Here is a 21,146-nt window from a genome sequence, read left to right as displayed (position 1 = left end):
CCTCATTTCATCATTTTGGTTGCTGATATATGGAAATACCAGGCCAACCCCATTTCATAATTGTGGTTGCTGATACATGGAAATACCAGGCCAACCCGGCCGCTGATACATGGAAATACCAGGCCAGCATAATAAGTGTTGCTGATATATAGAAATACCAGGCCAGCATAATTGATCATTGTGGTTGCTGATACATGGAAATACCAGACCAGCCACATTTCATCACTGTGGTTGCTGATATATGGAAGTACCAAGCCAACCACATTTTTCCATCTTCGTCGCAAACACCATTAAATCTCACATTTTGCTGTTTATTCGCTGGATGATCGAATTCACTTGTACTTTCTACAAAAGCACTAAAATAGTATTAGCAACTAAAATATTGTATCCTAGCTAATATAAATATGGGTATAAAATGTGCAAAACAGAGATATTATGCAATAGATTTTTTTTTGAAAGAAAAATCCTAACAAAAGCGCCACTCCCCCACACTTAAGCATTACATTGTCTTCAATGTAATTGAGTCATCCAACGTAGAAATTAAGGTGGAAAATTATAAAATACATATGCAAAAAAAACTAAAGATAAAAGATAGAGTGCAGGGAACAAATCTGATGGGTTGACTCCCATGAAGCGAAATGTATTTGTTTCCCGACTTGCCAGTAGCACGTTCTCAAACAATGTGGGGTTGGTACCCCAAGGTAAGCTACGAATTATATATATATAAAGCCTGAAGAGTTGGGGATCAACCCAACTAATCTGATTAGTTGAAAACATGAACCTACAGTAAGAAAGATTAATACCCAGAGAGATAAAACTGAATTCAATCTTATTTAAAGCATAATTCGAACCTTGAATATGAAGTAAATCAGGTTCACAGATGATTACTAAAGATTGTCTAAAGAATTGAACAGTTATTGTACTCCCTAAATCTGGTTCTAAGTCAGCGGAAATAACTTCCACGACTGATATTTTTTCAAATTCACTCGCTAAACAAGGCCTCAATGGAGAAATAATATCACGACTCTTAGACCCATTATCATCTAAAACGGTTTCATTATGAATATCATCAAGACGAAAAAATTCAGAACTTAATGGCTTATGGGTCAAGGTAGGAGCATTCTCGACTGATTGAACTAGTCGAGATTCGGACAGAACTAGAGGTTTCTAGTTTGGTCTTCCATTTATTAGTGTCTAGCAGTGGTATGGAGTCTAATAAGGCATTGACTTCACAAATAACACTATCATCATCAAAATCATACCCAAAATGAGCTAAGAAAACCTCTAATGGATCTTCCAAGTGGCTCTTGTAAATGTTTTGCGAGTGCATACTTTCTTTTCGCCCGCACTTCAAACTAAAGTACCTAAAAAAAATCAAACAAACTGCGTAAAAAGAACTAAAACAAATGTAAAAGAAAAATAAAAATAAATTATGTACAAAAATGAAAATAAGCTATATACGCTGATATCAACTAGTGAGTATTTTGCTACCACTCGCCGGTAGCGGCGCCAAAAACTTGGTAGGCTCGGAAACCTACAATAATATACTGCAAGTGCACAGCATCTAACTAGTAGACAATGGCAAGTACATGTCGTTCCCACGAGGAGTGTGAAATACTCTACCAACTAATACCAAAAAAACTAAGTAATCAAATATGATGCTTTTGAGAGTTTACAGAAATTCGGACAAAATGATAGCAAAATAATAAAAATGTAACCATAGAGGTGAAAGTGTTAAGGTTTCGGGAATCCGTTGTAGGAAAGTTATTTGTATTCAACCACAAAAATCTCTAATTTACTCATGTAAAATAGCAAACCTAGCTACTAGTACACGAAAGATATTTCATTAAGAATCGTTGACAAGAATTATCATTTTAAAAATAGTAGTTTGTTGTCACTTTAATGTAGAATTCTTAAGCACTAGATATACATGGCATAAATAGTCAAATGAAATTCATAATTCAATTATTCCCAAGGTTCAACGAGTTCTTCTACTAATTTAACTATGGACTATACATGGCATAGAACATGAAAAATATAGCTAGAAGGTGAAACATTGAAAGAGAATCACAAACATTATCATTAAGTTCAATTGGTAGAAACTTTATTCAAGAACATAAAATAAATCACCTACAACTTCATCCGTTCACCCTAACATGGATTAGCTAGACATGGTTTTCTCAAAAAATCATAAAACAATATAAATAAATCAAACTCTAGCTAATAAAAACGAAGAATAAAAAACAAAACTTCAAAACCCTTTTCTAGTTGCGGCACCATGGCCGACCCCCTTTTTATAACTTCCCTTTCTTCTATTTCATTAATCAAAGAATCAAAATAAATTATTCTATTTAAATATCTTGCATGCAAGTTGATGTCGTCATCAATATCTTTTCCCAAATAGTATTGCCACCTCGTTCTTCCAATGAAATAATAATCTCTCCTTATTTCCAAAATCTCCCAAATGAAGAAAGAGTTACTTCATTTCCAAAATAATCTCACGTGTAAATATTCCTCAATTAATTCTTCACATGGAAAATAAATTATCTTTCCCGGTGGAATATATTTGTAATAAAGTAAGAAAGATAAAATACTCCCATTTTCAGTTTGCATGTGCCAACCCCACTTTGATTTCAATTCATTTGCTGCGTTTATGCCTCGCCTATGAAACAATTTTATGCTGCTGATATATATGGAGATACCAGGCCAGCTACATTTTGTCATTTTTTCATTGTGGTTGTTGATATATGGAAATACCAGGCCAACCTCATTTCATAATTGTGGTTGCTGATATATGGAAATACCAGGCCAACCACATTTCATAATTGTGGTTGCTGATACATGGAAATACCAGGCCAATCCGGCCGCTGATACATGGAAATACCAGGCCAGCATAATAAGTGCTGCTGATATATAGAAATACCAGGCCAGCATAATTGATCATTGTGGTTGCTGATACATGGAAATACCAGGCCAACCACATTTCATCATTGTGGTTGTTGATATATGGAAGTACCAGGCCAACCACATTTTTCCATTTTTGTCGCAAACACCATTAAGTCTCACATTTTGCTGTTTATTCGCTGGATGATTGAATTCACTTGTACTTTCTACAAAAACACTAAAATAGTATTAGCAACTAAAATATTGTATCCTAGCTAATATAAATATGGGTATAAAATGTATCATTTACATGCTTATCATACCATCACTCCAAAATATGTTGTGACCGGATATTACATGATTCCCAAGATAGGTTGTAATTGGTTACACCTTGCTCCATAAAGTAGCTTGTGACCGGTTACACATTGCTTCCCGAAGTAGCTTGTGACCGGTTACACAGTGCTTCCTAAAGGTAGCTTGTGACCTATTACAACTAACTTCCTTGTGACCGGTTATACCTTGGATCCCAAAGTAACTTGTGACCGGTTACATTTTACATTCCAATATAGCTTGGGATCGGTTACACCATGATTTCCAAAGTAACTTGTGACCGATTATAACTAGCTATATATTATAGGCTATGACCGGTTATACCACAACTCTCAACCAAAGTTAAGATTGGTTTTACCTAGTCATATTGTATTGATCAAACAAAATATTCAATGAAGAACCAGATTAACACATCATGATTTCCCTTTCGATTATGAAACAAGTTCATACATCTACTTCCTTAAACTAATGTAATAATACATAGTTTTCTAGGATGAAATCACACCTATATAATGTACACATAATCAAGTAACTATATACAGTAGATTATTTCGATGTATATGTCGATGTTGTATTTATGTGGTTCAAAAGATAAACGTTATACTTCATAATATAATTCCTTAAAACTTTGATCATACTATTATGACCAAGTCTAACACTACAGTTTCATATGTATATATCTTCGCATGTTATGTTTTCAATCTAAAACGACTTGAAAGATACGTTAGGAATAAAAACAAGATCAAGTCAATATTACTAACCTCAAGAGGAAGGATGATATCGTCGTTGCAGTCGTTAATTCTTCACTTTCTTTAGGTCTTCGGAGTAATACTTGTACTTCTCAACATTCCTAGACTTTATAGTCTAACCTAAACGAAGTTGACTCTAGTATTTAATCAAGCGACTCTAGATGAGTTTTGATACTAAAATATGACAACCAACCTTGACATACCAACGCTTGGTGGGTTCAACTGCACAATGCTCTAACAATTTCAAAAACTTATACAAACTGGAAAGCTTAGGAATCACAAAGGAAGTGAAATTTTTCCCGATACTCTGTAAGAGTAATTGTTATTGTCTCTCATGCAGACAATTTGGTGAGAGAGCAATGATTTAATCTTCTCGGGGAATCTTGGAACTACATATGTGATTACTAGGAGACTTAAATACCTCATGTTCTCTTGAATTAGGGTTTTCAATCCTGATTTGAATGTTTATTATAACTATTGGATGGAGAAAAAAATGGGTTTCCTTCTTTGTTATGGGATCCTACTTAATTGTACTTTGGTTCTTTGGTGGCTAGAGCTTTTCCCCTGTGCCCACTGGCACATCGACCCTGGATTCCATGTATAAAAGATTTTGTACGAGATATCTTCAGGGGAACAGATGAGTGCAGTCATGAAAAGACTCCAACTTTCACCATAACACTTCCAAAAATCTACAGGTATTTACTTGCATCTCTGAATCCCTTCAGGGATTCATATTGACTCTTTTGGTGAAGGACTAAGGAGATCCCATCCTTGCTTATGCTTATGAAACAGACACAGAATATCGTTCACTCATTGACTGCCGTGAAAAATATCAGAAGACCCCAAAAGTCCAACTTGCGGAGACCCTATATATGTAGATGACAAAGAAAAAGTCTTTTTATTCTGTCAATCATACTTCATTTCACAATTACGAGAGATAATTTCCGCACAGTGGCTTCATTCGCCTCTACATCTTACACTCTTATATGTACATATGATTCGTGGGTTCTCCTTTGTTACCCTGAGAAGGTGCGCTCACATCACCTAGCATCGAATAAAATTTAAAATTTAATTGGCATATAAGGAATTGATGTACACGTTATAATTTTGCATTCAAATATACACAATAAATATATTCAAGTGAATTCATGGATACGTAAACACTCAATATGCAAATAGTTCACTATTGGATAAAATTTGGATGTTACTAATATAACGCCTAATAAAATTAAAACATTATTGACCCCATAATTTATTGGTACACATAAACCATAAATTCACTTACAATTCACGTATACATGTGAAGTCACTCAATACGTGTATAATGAGTGGTGTATGTCATATAGTTCCCAGATACATATTCACACAATAGTTACTCATGCAGTTATATCTAAAAGTAAGTATGAAAATCGCAATAAAAATTTCAAGGATAAAAATATAATATTAAGATAAAGTTTTTTGGTTTTGATTTTCAACGGAGAATACAGGTTTACCCCTGAAAATTTAATGTTGCACTTTTCAAATTCTGCGTCGGTTCTTGTGCAACTGTATGCATATCTATATTTCCTTTCACCTTTATTTCAGATTTTATTCTTTCCATTCTAATTTATATGTTTGATGTTTTGTTAAATAAATTTTTGATGTGAGTAATTAAACATTTTTTTTTATAAATTTATATTAAAGGGAAACAAATTAAGAACTTTGAGTAAATATTTACTAATGGAAAATATTATTTGATATTTTATGAAGTGCACATGACACATGCCAAATCATGATTGCTTACGAATACCTACATCAAATAATGATCCACATAAAAGTTTTATTAAGTATTTCAATGTAAAAACATATTTATATTTGTGGAGAGAAGCAAAAATAACAAAAAAAAAAAACTATTAAGCTACTAAAAAAAATCACTGCTCTGTATATACTGTATCTTAATGAAATCTACTTCAAAAATAAATCTTAATAAAATCTAAATGAAATAATACCAACATAATCACATGCCATAAAATTGAGATGGGTGAATTTATTAATAAAATTATGCAGTTCAACGAGATTTTTTTTTAAGATTACGATGTATCTTAATCTCAATGACACATCTACTAGTGAAGTCGAGGCATATAATTACATGGTGCATTAAACATTGCAAGAGTATATATATATACTCCCGAAATTTAAAAAATATAAAATTTGGAAAACAGAACAACATAAGATGTTGCACTACAAACCCATAACTCTTATAATTATTTCGTTTTTAATGAAATTAGTTTTAAGAAATGGATACGACATTTCATAAGAAAAAACCCATGGGTAGCACGGATGAAGAACTAGTTAATATAGTATTATTGTTCCTTTTTGTATTTTTATTATAAATTATCGAAATTAATATAGTGTTGTAGGTCCTACGGCTCATGGGTGTGCGACCCAACTAGAAGCCTAAGGGTTTCTCTTTACATGTATATAAAGGATACTTTACCTATGTAATATGTTAATCAATAGAGATCCTTCTCTTCTATGCCTCTTCCTTTTTCCCCTATTATTCTACTACAACACGTTATCACGCAGGAAGCTATATCGCAGGACTATATTGGATCCGTGGATCTTTTTTTGCAGGGATGCGTTACAAGATGTTTTTTTTTTTAACAAAGAAATTTCGTTTCATAATATATATTAGGGTTCCACGAAACATGATTACCAAACCATAGATTTCACTATGTTCAATCAAATATTCGTTATTTACTCTGTTAAAATTTCAATCAAATCGGAATATGATGCAGTCTCCAAATTCTGATTTTAGTAGAACTGTCTTCGTTTAGAAAACCCTAATTATAACAACGTCGAAAAACCTAAGTTTCGTAGAATTTTAACCGTTGGATTAATCTGTAATTTTTATATGTGGTATATGTTATCCTCATGGAGATACTGTAAAAATTCCATAAAGATCCAACCATGTAAAGTACTCTAAAGTATGCAATATTTCCTGCTGTGTCCACAGAAATGTGAATTGGAACGGTTATACAACGTCATAAATATCTTTTTATGTAACCGTTGGATGTCTTTGAAATTTTAATATGTTTGTTGAAATTTTTTGATGAATCTACTGTAAACATTTCATCATGATCGGACGACGGCGCATTTGGATTTCGATTAGAACAGTTGAAAGAAGAATTTTGTCAATTATTTTAGGGTTAACGATATGGTTTGAGCTCATGTGCTCATAGTTTCAAACTTATTATCATTGGGCCTGAATATTTCATATATAATGGACCATATATGTTTATATTCATTAACCATGACCTTGTCAACCCAATGGACCGGGTCTTGACCAAATAGTTGACCATACTTTGACTAAACCAATTCGGTTCTAATTTGACCTTTTGAACTCAGAAGTACTTGAGCACCATTAAAGAGTCTATGATGTGGAAGTATGCGTGCACAAGTAAAATACTTTCGTCATAAAAATCTTCAACTTATGAAGATACACAGTTCAAAGAGGAAGCCATGCCTTCAACATTTCTAAGGCAACATATTGACTTCAGACGATGTAATGATTTGAAGGAAGTTTGTCGAAACATTCATTTTTCTCCCAAACTTGAGTGTTCAGTGGGATGTAATACACTTGTTATACTATAATGAGACAATAACTTCGACAATGATATGTTGTAATTTAAAGCACACCTCGCTTTTTGTGGAAAGAAATTCACAAAAGTTTTCATGAGTCAGAGATGTAATTATGGCTCCAGTACTAATGATACAAAGTAAATGTATCTATCTGTAATGGGACAGAGATGTAATTCTGAATCATATTAATGAGAATTGAAAATCTTGGTATAAGCATTTTACTGAGAATGGTACAAGCGTTGTAATGCAAGTATCATATATTAGTAGTCAACTATAAGAGATATAGGGAGTTTAAAGGAAAACGAACTCACTATATTCTTGGAGAAGGTCATATCATAGCTAGACGTCAACATTAATGGAAACAAGAACTTTGGCAACTTTTATTATTGTCCATCTTTATTCAATTGAATTCGTACGGATAGATTATATATTTTGCACGATTTGATCCTAAACTGTTGTCTATATGATATTTGACTGATATTATATTAGCTAAAACAAAGAATTTTTTTTGTGAAGAATTATATCCATTGTATGCTCTTATGGAATTAATAGTATATCATTTGAATGAGATTAAAATACTCTAAAGAACTTGAGATATACTCAAAAGTACTTGAGTTACAGGGATCATCCGTACATTATATGATGAAAAGTATATCATCTTCATAAACACTAACACTCTAAAGTAAATGACATAGATTTTCTTTTGCTGCACAATAAGGCCACTCCACTTATTAAATCTCTCAAGACTCAATATCTAACTGATAGTGGTTTTTCTCCCACTAATTTAAGGAATATACACTAGTTTTTGAGCTAATTCTTTATAATGTGACTACGATGGTTGGATCATCGAGCGAAGAAATTCTCAAATTTTGTTTCCAAGATGGAACAAAGATTAAAAGTCACAAAATCTCTATATGAACCGAGATCTAATCACCTTGTTAAATTCCAAAGAGACCCACGCAAGTGGATATCAAATGGAAACTCATAGTGATGAGAATGTAATTGATTGCATCTTTTATAGTCTTTAATATACTTGGAAGGAAATATATCTTAAAGAAACTAATGAGTCAATCTAGTGAAATGTAAATCACTATAGTATTTAGATTATTGAATCCATATTGACTTCGACGATGAAATATTGGGAATTGACTCATACAGAATTTGACATAACCATAAAGGAAATTTGGTTGTGACATGTGTTTCATTTTGAAAGGGCTCATACGTACATCACTGTGTTTGAGTGGACGAGACAACGGGAAAAAGATTGACAGAATGCGAAGTAACAACATATCTCTCAATAAGTGTTGTCTAAAGAACTAGATGCACAACCCCCCTTCCCGTTATGCTTTTTAGTAAGAGAAAATATCACTCGTTTCACAAAGCCTTTAGTAAAATAGGACCGAGACTATACTAAGATGCAAATGGTAAACAATCCATATTACAAAGAAAACGAGGTGATATTTAGAAAAATATCCAAGCAGAATGCGGACCAATAAAGTGACTTATGGCTCTCATGGATTTTTTGACATTTTGGACGAGTTATAGTTCCCAAGTAATTTTGCGTTTGGAAAACTACTAGCACACATTATACATGTAAGGACTTACCATCCCTTGTAAATGCTAGAGAATATACATCAAAAGGACTTGATGGTTATTGCATGTTTAATAGGATCAATGTAGAGCATCCTATACCCTATGGTCTCGCAAAGGCTATCATCAAAGGTTACATATGGTTCCTAAGGCATGGTTATGAGTACAAAACTACCTTTAACTGCTTGGGGAGTATGCAATATTACACGCATCTTCACGTATTCGTTTTAGACCCACAATTGGCCAACCATTCTTTGCGTACCAGTTAGTAACTGGATATAATCCTGACATTTTGTGTTCTTACGCATTTTTGGTTGCACCATATATGTGCCCTTACGACTCCACATCGTATTATGATGGGTCATCGAAATGCAGCAAAAATGTATGTGGTTGTTACGTATCTCTAAAAGAATCAAGAGATAGAAGATATTTACAAAAGTACTTGATGGCCTTTTGTTACCCAAATCAAGTGACTCTAAACCACATAGTGCATTTACAGTTAGATAGAACACTCATTATAGATAGAAGCAATCAGGCGGATGCGATATACCCGTCTAAGTGACTATTTAATTTGGAGGGGATAGACAAGTAAGTTATTTTTCCTTGCGTATTCACAAGAATGTTCCTGATTTGGAATTGTAGCTACCTATGTCGATAGTACAGACATGATGGGTACTCTTGATGTAATAAGAGACCTTAAAAGCTATTTGAAATCCGAATTTTAGATTAAAAATCTGGGAAAAGCTCGACCGAATACTGAGCTTGTGGTATATTATTCCACCAGCTTGCATATGTCTAAAGTTTTCAGGCAATTTAATAAAGACATGCATCTTGATAACACTCCCATGATTAGTCGAGGTTCAAATGTAAGTAAGTGACCATTTCGTCTAAAGAAAGATGTGTTGGGGATGAAATTCCCATATATAAGTACAATATACGCATTGTTGTACTTAGTATAGTAATATACTCGATTAAATTTTACATCCTCATGGAACTTGTTAGCTAGATATAGATCCGCGCCAACGCAACGTCATTGGAATGGTACAATGAATGTAATCATGTACTTAAAAGTAACCATTGACATGAGTTTGTTTTATCCTAGCAAAGATATAAAAATGAATGCTAAAGAAACTGCAATCCAAAGGTTGTAGATTATGAAGGAACAATAATCTCTTCTCCAACGAAAGTAATCAGGGGGAGATATGGTAGACTATTTTCTAAGTCATTACCGATATTCAGTTTCGAAAAGTACATGATTAAAGAAACTGTCTGGAACAACTCTGAAAGTAATCAGGGGGAGATGCCGACATCAGGGGGAGGATCCAAGGATATGATGTCGACATATTTTACTTCGAAATTGAACCTGTGTTGTACCTCTTTTTCCCTTCGATCGAGAATAGTTTTTCCGAAAGGGTTTTGTTACTCGACAAGGTTTTTAGCGAGACAAAACTAAAAACATCAAGTATGTTGAACGTTGAAGACTAGAGATCGCGTTGATATTACTGAAAATATATGAATCAAAGAAATGAAAAGCGATATTCTCTTAAGCAATGTAACTTCCAGAATCAACAACATGGTCTTATAAACATTCAAGTCACTAAAGTAATGTGTGATAAAATCCTTTTGAATACATTAGACTAATGCAAAATATCTGACATCAGGGGGAGCATCTAATGATGTGTTGAACTATTTTCCTTCACCGAGGTTGCTTTTTTCCCACAGGGTTTTGTTACTCGGCAAGGTTTTTAATGAGACAACAACAAACACCGGGAATATAATATCCTTTCTAAGGCTATTGTCTTTCCCACGAGGATTTTCTGCCTTAAGAGTTGTGAAGCAACTAGTCAACTTCATCGGAGTAAAGTGATCATCTGCAACGGATCACCTTTACTTGCATCTATCACGTTGTACTTTTTACCTTCGTTAAGGTTTTATCCTGTTGGGTTTTCCTTGTCAAGGTTTTAATGTGGCAACATATTTGAGTCCATCTATGTTCTAAGTTTGCTTTATATTGTACTCTTTTTCTTTAGATCAGGTTTTGTCCCTCTGGGTTTTCCTGGCGAAGTTTTAACGAGGCAATTAACTTAGACTCGCCGATCTTTGAAAATCGTATTGCATGCGATGAACCACATGTAAAGTACATGATAACATGTGAAGATTTTTACCAAGGTTTTATCCCACTGGGTTTTTCCTTGTCAAAGTTTTAATGAGGCGATTGATTTTGGCACAAGTCATCAAGAAGAGGACGACATTTGAAGACCTACAACTGAAGCACTGTACGTGAAGCACTACAAACATAGTGGACCACATAAGGGGGAGTGTTTTAGGTCCTACGTCCGATGGATGTGCCGCCCAACTAGAATCCCAAGGGTTTCTTTTTACATGTATATAAATGATACTTTACCTATGTAATAGGTTAATCAATAGAAATCCTTCTCTTCTCTGCCTCTTCCTTTTCCCCCTATTATTCAACTACAACATATAGTAATTTTTCTGGAAAATTTAACGGATGTAATTTAAAAAATCAACGGTTGTAATTTAAAAAAATAAATGTAAACTCGGTGTAATTATACGTAATAATTTTAGGTCGTCCAATCAAAGATCTTGGTCATCTAGCGATTGGACATAAAAAATAATGAGAATCGTACGCCAGGTGTGTATCGACCACCTACCCAAACTACATCGCACGTTGCCGAACAACGCACAATATTTCACCAAATTCTATCCAACGAACACGAATAGTTTTTTTCCGATCTAATGAGAAAAAGTGGTTACGATAACTAGCCAATGGAAAGGAGGGTAAGCTCCACCAGTACTAGTTTTATTCTGGAACGAGGGATGGTAATGAGCTTTTAGGATATTGATGTGTACTAAACTAGGGGGTCATGCATCATGATAAACTTTCGTACTAATCATACATTACAGGATTCAAAGCCCAAGAAGTAAGCCCGACTAATTTAGATGGGCTTAACCGACAAACGGAAATCCACTACTCCTCTTTCAGTCGGAACAATTCAGATGAATGAGGATGATCAATTGATCATCCATTTAAACCACGCGATGATGATGCAAGAATTACATGAAATCTACACCGTTCAAACCTTGTAGACTTCACTCACTTCAACCAACGAACCTTCCTAAAGAATGAACGAAAAAAGTCCGCTTATACTGGCCCACTGACTTCACCACTTACGCAAGCAACAAGAGAAAAATATCCATTTCGTTATAAAAATAAAACGCAAGCAACAAGAGTTACAAGAGAAAAATAACCATTTCGTTATAAATAAAATGTCGCCAAAAGACGTGTCAAAATCACAGCGGTCAAGTCCTACCTACTAATCAATTGGTTGATATTCCTCCAACCCAATAAGTGGATAATGTAGAAAAGCTACATATAGTGGGCCGAGTACCCCAAAGCAAAAATATCTCTCTACTTTCCTTTCCTATTTTCTCTGTGCAAACAATAATCATGGAGTTTTCTTCTCGTTTCGTTTTACTGATTCTTCTCTCAACAACTGCAGTTGTTCTTGCGTATACCGAAGAATCAATAGAAACACAAGATCTATTGATTCGTCAGGTAGTACCAGAATCATCATCATCGAACCAACTTGATGATTTAATCTTAAACGCAGAGCACCATTTTTCAAATTTTGTCAAAGAGTTTGGGAAAGTATATGCAGATATTGAAGAACATGCTTATAGATTGAAGGTATTTAAAAAGAATTTATTAAGAGCTAAAAGACATCAGAAGTTCGATCCTTCTGCCGTTCATGGGATTACTAAGTTTTCTGATTTAACTCCTCGAGAGTTTAAGAGAAACTATTTGGGTTTAAGAAGGAAACTCGATCTTCCTTCTGATGCTAATCAAGCTCCTATTTTACCTACTAAAGATCTTCCTACTGATTTTGATTGGAGAGATCATGGTGCTGTTACTGGTGTTAAGAATCAGGTATAACTAATTGATTTTCTTCTTTTTTTTAGACTTTTTTCAATAAAATAAAATTGGTTGAATTTTTTAATTGATCTGTGGGTTTTTTCTTTGTAAAATTAGGGTACTTGTGGATCTTGCTGGTCATTCAGCGCAACTGGAGCCTTGGAAGGTGCTAATTTTCTCGCTACTGGGAAACTTGTTAGCCTCAGTGAGCAACAGCTAGTGGATTGTGATCATGTGGTTCGTAACTGATCCTTCCTTATTGTTTTCAAGTTATGAAATTGTTTGATTCTGTCAAGGCTTAATTGGTTGATTGTTGCGTGTTGAATTTACAGGGTTGACTTTCTATGTGTCGTACTTTATCTGATGATTATTGTTTTGAATGTTCTTTGATGGTTGATTTAGGAAGGGTTTGTCAGGCATGAATTTTGGACATTATATCTTACTTAAGCATAGAGATTCTGTGTAATTTCTTTGTTTTTCATGGTGAAGGCATGTTGAATCTTTGGTTTTATTTGGGTTTATATGAGTTTACCTGCAATTAGGAACTCTTGCTTTGTTGGGTTTTTCACATGTAGACAACTGATGCTTGATAGTCTTTCAATGTGAAAAACAATTGGGATAATTGATGCTTGGGTTTTTCATAAGAGACATTGAATCTGAAAACAACGCCTCTCAATTATATGAACCCAAGCATATTATATCTATTTTATTACCATGTTAATCAACTTATCAACAATAATTTTCAAGTAGCAGTCTATTAGTCTTTTGAAATATAAGGTGGTATGGTGTGAGCTGAACTTCGTGTGTAGGCTATACATGTATCTTTGTTTTGTTTATTAGTTTTTGACTTCTTTGATATTCATGCATCTTTGTTGATGATCGCCTTAAGGCAAACACATTGGGAGAAAAAATATCTTATTTGAGTTTAGAGTCTTTTGTTATACTGATGATCTAATATGTTACCATAAACTGTTATAGTAAGTGGGAATTGAATAAATACCCCTCTTTTTCAGGGGTCTTCACAAATACCCCTAAACTGTATATTTTAAGGGTTTTACGGTCTAGTTTTTGGCACATATCAAATTATATCAAGTCAATTCAATCTGCGTAGGAGGTTGGGTTGACGTTTTCACACGTCAAAAACATACTAGTTCATTTATACATTCTGTACCATGTAATTGTATTAAATCAAAGTTTTCTACTACTGCAGTGTGATGCAGAGTCACCCAGTTCATGTGATGCTGGATGTGGTGGTGGGTTGATGACTAGTGCCTTTGAATACACACTCAAAGCTGGTGGACTGGAGAAGGAGGAAGACTATCCATACACTGGGAAAGATCGTGGTCCATGCAAATTTGACAAGACAAAGACTGCTGCCTCAGTCTCTAACTTCAGTGTCGTCTCCTTAGACGAAGAACAAATTGCTGCAAACCTTGTTCAGCATGGTCCTCTTGCAGGTTTGTCTCGTCTCCTTTTCCTTCTTGAACATGAGTATATTTTCACTGACTAGGGAATCCTTCTTGAATATGAGTATATTTTCACTGACTAGGGAATCCTTCTTGAATATGAGTATATTTTCACTGACTAGGCATAAACAGCATATTAACAACAATTTCTTCATATTTTTTTGCATGAGTGCAGTGGGTATCAATGCCGCTTGGATGCAGACATACATTGGGGGAGTTTCATGCCCTTACATATGTACACACAGGTTGAATCACGGTGTATTACTTGTTGGGTACGGCTCTGCTGGTCATGCTCCACTCCGAATGAAGGACGTGCCATACTGGATCATTAAGAACTCATGGGGAGAAAGTTGGGGAGAGAAAGGCTACTACAAAATCTGCAGAGGCCACAACGCATGTGGAGTTGATTCCATGGTTTCCAGTGTGGCTGCGATCCATACTACCCCTGCCAAACCATAGAAAATATAAGATAAAATCGTCGCACTGGTTTAGATAGTAAGTGATGGTGGTAACTCTTCATTATGTTTTCTGTTGCTTGTACATAAAGAATGAAAAGATGTGACATTATATGGCCCCTCTCTAATCTCTCTCTCTATATCAAGTTGTTTTTCAAACTATAATCTCTGAATTCTTATAAGTTTTATCTGAAAGTGAATCAGGAACTGCTTGTAATTTTATTACTTCCCCATATGGACGATGTTTGAATATAAATTAATGTACATGCTATTTATTCATTTTGTCTATTTTTTTTTAAGAGAAACACACGTAAAGCTTTCTGTTTGAAACACGGTTTTTTTTTTTTGGCTGCTAGAAGTCAAAAACTAAAAAGTCAGTTTGGGTAGAGAATCTCAAACCGACTTCGAGAAATAGAACTTGGAGACTGCTGCTTCTGATCCATACTTTTGATATCCAAACATGCTAGTTGATATCTTATAAATCAATCAATAATTTTTGTAAGACATATACTTAAACAGAAGTAGGTGAGAACATGGAGCGAATTGGGAACGAGGTTAGCAGGAAACAAATATGGTATATTTGAAGGGAGAATGGAGAAGCTGAATAGGAAGAGGATAATGAAGGGAGAATGGAGAAGCTGAATAGGAAGAGGATAATGGTGTTTGGGTTAATAATAGACCGGAAATTGCTTCTTGTATTACCAACTAGAAATAACCTGTGCCGTAACGGCACGACATGAAAATAACATAGAGTAGTAATAAATATCTAACAAAAACATATAGTAAAAGAGTAATTCAACATGTATCTAAATATATTTAATTAGGTTTCAAAATCTTGTTAGGATATATTCCACATATAAGAACTTATGAATTTGGAAGTTTGATATAAACAATTTTTAAAATTGGTTTTAAATGCAGCTGATTTAAGAGTAATTACTGAAATTAAATCTTGCAAGTCAAATTGTTTTATCGTGTTATATTATTTTATTTTTGATGACCAAAAGCAAAACAACATAAGCTCCATGAAACTTGGATTAATACAAATATCTTTAAGATTGTATCATCAATCTGTTTAACAACCCTTTACATTTTAATACCAATTTATTTTACTAAATAAAAAAAATGTAAATAGTTTTTATCTAGTTTATTTAATAAAGGATTCTTACGTGTTATTAATTTTATCTTGAAAAAATAATTTTTTGATTCACTTCTGGTTTCTTCCTGCAAACATACAAAATAAGGGAGGGTGAAACATGATCATACAAAAACTCCTACCAAAGTATTTTTTGTTTCCAGTTCTACTTAATTGACAAAGCTTGATTAATTTTTCAAAACAAATATAGTAATAAATTGTATTGTCTTTGTAACCTTAAAAGAGATAAAGAATACTCTTAAAAGAAATTTGTATTGCATTTATTTTATTTAAACGAAGAAATCCAATCAATGCATATTCATAATACATAGTAGTATTATGAAGTTTATGACCCTAATTATGAGGGAACTAATCAATTTAAATTCATAACAAAAAGGTTACAACTTTTTGTATCCATCGGATGTCTTTAGCTGAGATGTGACTGGGATGGTCGGATGCAATGTTTGCCTCTCAAAATGTTATCCATCCTTCCAAGCTCAAAAACCCCTTATGTTTTGTATTGTAGATCATTTCCATAGTATTAGTCCCAATATCTGATGAGAAAATGATCATTTTTTTCATAGGAAAAGATAATTTATTAGTGAACTAAAAAGGTGGCTTGTGACTCATATTCTCTATATAAAAACATAGTTTTTTCAAGCTCTCTAATTCGGGTCCAGATCATTTGTACCCAAATCTATATGTGCCCTTTGTACCTGCCAATACAATTTCGTCATGTGTATTACCATATTAAGATTTACCGACTCAGTATATTCTTTCCATATTTTACACTCATCGAATAAGAAAGAAAATTGATAACCAATTTCCTTCTGGCATTTTGCTCGAGACAATTGAGATGCTAAATTTCCTGTCACCTGATCAATTTCGGTTAAGTATATAGTTCTACCAGTATCAAAGTTTCTTGCCACCTAAACAACCATATGTTCTTCTAAAGAAAATAAAAAAACTACTTCAACTTCAAACAAAAATCTAATCAATATTTTGACGGTTTAATGATTGGAATTTATTTTCACTGTGAACCTATGTAGTTTGTTTACGTTTTACCAAGGGAGATGATCATTTGGATTTGTTTTTTAGGCTAGGGAAATTTATTCTTGACATAAAGATCTTAGATGAAATTGGATTAGATTTTGATTTATCATGAAATTTGATTAGATTTTGGTTTATCAAAAGGTAAAACATGAATTGAGCTAATATACACACATATGGAAGCCTGGTGACTCTAATAAGTAAAGAAAAATAATGGATTCAGAATACGGTTTAGTAATGATTTCTTCCAGACAACTCATGAAATAAAGGTTCCTTGATTGTCCATGGCGCTAGTTAGCTTCAATTATGATGAATTAAAATCAAACTGAAATTAGTCATATTACTACTGTTGTAAGATTGAGAAATACAAATTTTAATCTTTAATTTTTATAAAAATATAAAACGTAAATAGAAAGAGTCGTCTTCATCCTCCAAAAGACGCGAAGAACTTGGTTTAATTTTCTTTCTTTATTCGATAAGTGTGAAATATGGAAAGAATAAAGTGAGTTCGTAAATTTTAATATGGTACGACAGATGGCGAAATTGTATTGGTGGGTACGGAGGGCACATATGAATTTGGGTACATAGGATCTCGACCATTCTCATTCACCGGAGATTGTGATTAATTCTCACTTCTGGTTGATTCGGTTCCAATATTTTTTAATTTTGACAATGTTATAAAATATTTTAAGAAAATTATTTCGTTTGGTAATGTTATAAAATAAATTTTAAGAAAAGATCTTTCTGGCCCATAAATATTTTTAGACCAATCACATTTAAGAAAAAATATTACCTAAAGCAAATAAATTTAACAAAATCTTATAAATTCTAGAAAATCCTATAACATCGCCAAATCGGCTAAAATTTCACAAATGATAAATTGGAATAAAATCCCATCAAAATTATGCATTTTTCATCATGATTTATTCACAAAATTTAAATCATTCATAAGATTAAAAAAATAATTCAAAGTCCAATTACACTTTTTATAATTTATAATCAAACGTCCTAATTACAATCCCAATCTCCTAATTATTAAATTACCTTGATTGCGATTTACATTTACAATTAACAAATATCTAATCAAACTTAAATCAGCAACTGGAATTTAAAATCAAAATACCTGGAGTTCCGGATGATTACACATTGATCACAGTAGACTTTTGCTTCCGCATAAAAGTGGTTGTTATAAATGAAATACAAAGTCATCGTAAGAAATTCTCGAGGTAGTAACACATTGGTAAGACTTTGAGTATCTATATTAATCAAAAGAAAAATAGACAAAAAAAATAATAGAAAAAATATAAAAACAATACAAAAAAATAATTAGAAAAAAAGAAGTAATTGTGGAGATATGGATGCAGCTTTTCTTGGAGAAAACATAAAAGGTAAGACCGGGTCTTGTGGAGGTTCTCAGTCTCTTCCAAATGCCTTTACACATCATCCTGGGAAGATCCTATCTCTTGTGATTGTTCATGGTTTTAAGAGAAAAACGGACGATCATTAGTCGTTTTCTAATTTGTTGGGTCCACCAAATCTTGAAACCCCACTTATTTCACCTGAAACCCCACTTATTTTTCTATTGGTCCCACTAGTTTTCTCCATGATTGTTATCCGGTTTGTATAATCTACACGATTTTTAAGATAAAATATCTCCTGGCCCCACTAAGTTGCAAGGGTTTTAAGAAAGAAACGGACAATCATTTTCCGTTTTTTACTTTTTCTTCACGGCAAATGATTAGCCGTATCCGGAATCTTCCCGCTGGGATTCCCGCATACTAGGGAAGCCTTGTGAGAAGAGGGACTTATGGCCACGGCTTTTGCGTTTGGGAAGAGATTGGGCATGCCCATAAGACCCAGTCTAAGCATTCCATAAACAAAAAGTACAATAGAGGGAAATATGCTTGATATTTTTTTTTGGAAAGAAATACTTCGAAAAATAAATACATGTAATTATGGCTACCTAGGAATATAGCGGATATCCTCATTGTAAAAATGCTATAAAAATATAGTGATATCCGGGGTTGATATTATTTCCAAAACAAGAAAATTTATTATAGAAATTTTGGGTTTGGTGAGTCACTATATAAGTACTCAAGCAAGATCCAAACAACATGGTTTACCTGTTGATTTTTACTTTTAGGGTTTCGTTGATTTTTATATACAGAATTTTTTGCAATTTGGGGTTTTGTGGTCTAATCTTTTTTTGGTAACATGATATTGATTTTGTTGTAACATGATATTGATTTTGATAAGTCGAATATAGTGATATTGCTGGTTATCTGATTCAAATGATTGATTATTCAGGAGCATATTTTTCATTGTTTAAATGTGTATCGAAATATCTTTATCTAGATTGCTTTGAATGTCGATCAGATCCTGATAATTGCATGGATTTACTTATACCCGATAAAGTTCTCAGCTCTTGGTTAGTAGTTTTAGATGATCGTTTGTCTTACATATACCAAATACACTTTGATAAGTTAAAATTTTCTATTGAGTGTTATATTAATCATTTTTAAGTATGTAGTATCTAACTCATGGATCACTACCAAAGGGACTTCACACATCCCTTTTTTTTCAAGAAATAGAAATGTTGCAATAAAGGCCTCATACACGCAGGGCTTACTTGCTTGCGTGTTCTCGATCTAAGTTACAATAAAGGACATGTGACAAATGCCAGAGGTAAGCCTAAATTATAAATCACTATGCAAAGCATACACTTTGAGCTCCTAGTTAATCTACATGGTAGACTCAGAACATTCACATCTGGATAGAAGCATACATATTAAACTTTTCAGAATACTACTAAACATCTCATTCTGGGTATACAAAAAGCTATTAAACTTACAAGCAATATGAATCCAGTCTAATTCTGTAATCCGGACATGATAATTCATAGATAACCTGTTACAAGACTTGTGAATTCTGGAAGTAATGCTACATGAAAATAAATGCAGATATGATAGCAAAATCCACGCACCAGCTGATCTACAATACAATGGGCTGAGTCCATCGCCTTTCGTGTAATGAGCACTACACATAATGGGACCATTCAAAACAGTAAAGTATCCACACTCATAGCTCACACCTAAATGAGTGAATGGATCAACTTACTGCTCAGAGTTTCTCATAACACAATAAGTGAAATAAGCAGCAACCTGGAATCCCTGATCTTAAAAGCACCTAAAAACTAACTCACCTGAATAATACAGGCTCCAGGTGGCAAAAGGTTTTTGATAGTTGCCACTGACTACTTTTCAAAATGGGTTGAGGAGAAATCTGTAGTCACAATCACAGAGAAAGATATTTGAAGATTTATTTGGAAACATATAATTTGTAGGTTTGGAATGCCAATGGCACTGGTAACAGATAAAGGACTACAATTCAAGTCAATCGATCTGGAGTCATTCTGTAGAAGATAGAACATCCAGCAAAAGTAAAATCCTAAACTCAAAATCTTTTCTTTATCTGAACTCTTGTATGATAACTCAAAAGGGGAAGAGAAAGGGATACAACTCCGAGGACTTTAAATTTTTATCTCATAACTAACAACTCAGACCTCTTATATGAGATTTTTCTGGTAGTAGATATTTATGTTTAAAAATAAGTGAAGTATGACCTGAAAAACTTACATCTAAATAGTCTTTGAACTATAATTTAAAATACAGGTTCAGTAATTACCCCCAGGGTAATGGTGAATCAGAAATCCCCAATAAAACTCTGATGGCAAACATAAAAAAGAAGTTGGATGCTGCAAAAAGGCATGTGAGCTGATATTCTCCATGAAATGTTATGGGATTACAAATCAACAAAAATAATCTCTACATTTTTATCGCTTTTCTCATTAGCATTCAGAACGGAAGCATTATTAACACTAAGTTGAAGTTTCCCACTGCAAAGACATTAGCAGTCAATTCTGAAGTAAATGATGAA

General features: G+C 33.5%; 1 protein-coding gene across 1 annotated transcript; it reads left to right on the top strand.

Moving 5' to 3' along the window:
• Positions 1–12,587: 12,587 nt before the first annotated feature.
• On the top strand, positions 12,588–15,314 carry LOC113349808 (cysteine protease RD19A-like). The gene is made up of 4 exons (XM_026593852.1): positions 12,588–13,122; positions 13,225–13,344; positions 14,318–14,564; positions 14,749–15,314. Exons 1-4 carry the CDS (start codon positions 12,643–12,645, stop codon positions 15,030–15,032), a joined length of 1,131 nt encoding a protein of 376 aa, XP_026449637.1. The 5' UTR covers positions 12,588–12,642; the 3' UTR covers positions 15,033–15,314.
• The last annotated feature ends 5,832 nt before the right edge of the window (positions 15,315–21,146 follow it).

Source organism: Papaver somniferum, chromosome 2, assembly GCF_003573695.1.
Source record: "Papaver somniferum cultivar HN1 chromosome 2, ASM357369v1, whole genome shotgun sequence".
Taxonomy (NCBI): Eukaryota; Viridiplantae; Streptophyta; class Magnoliopsida; order Ranunculales; family Papaveraceae; genus Papaver; species Papaver somniferum.
Note: the sequence above shows the minus strand (reverse complement) of the source record. Positions and strands in the feature narration are given on the sequence as shown.

What these genes read in the sequence shown, in the direction of transcription:
- LOC113349808 (XM_026593852.1), top strand. Translation starts at nt 12,643, where the DNA reads ATGGAGTTTTCTTCTCGTTTCGTTTTACTGATTCTTCTCTCAACAACT. An exon ending in TAGTGGATTGTGATCATGTG is followed by an intron (nt 13,345 to 14,317) that starts GTTCGTAACTGA and finishes CTACTACTGCAG; the next exon opens with TGTGATGCAGAGTCACCCAG. An exon ending in TCAGCATGGTCCTCTTGCAG is followed by an intron (nt 14,565 to 14,748) that starts GTTTGTCTCGTC and finishes GCATGAGTGCAG; the next exon opens with TGGGTATCAATGCCGCTTGG.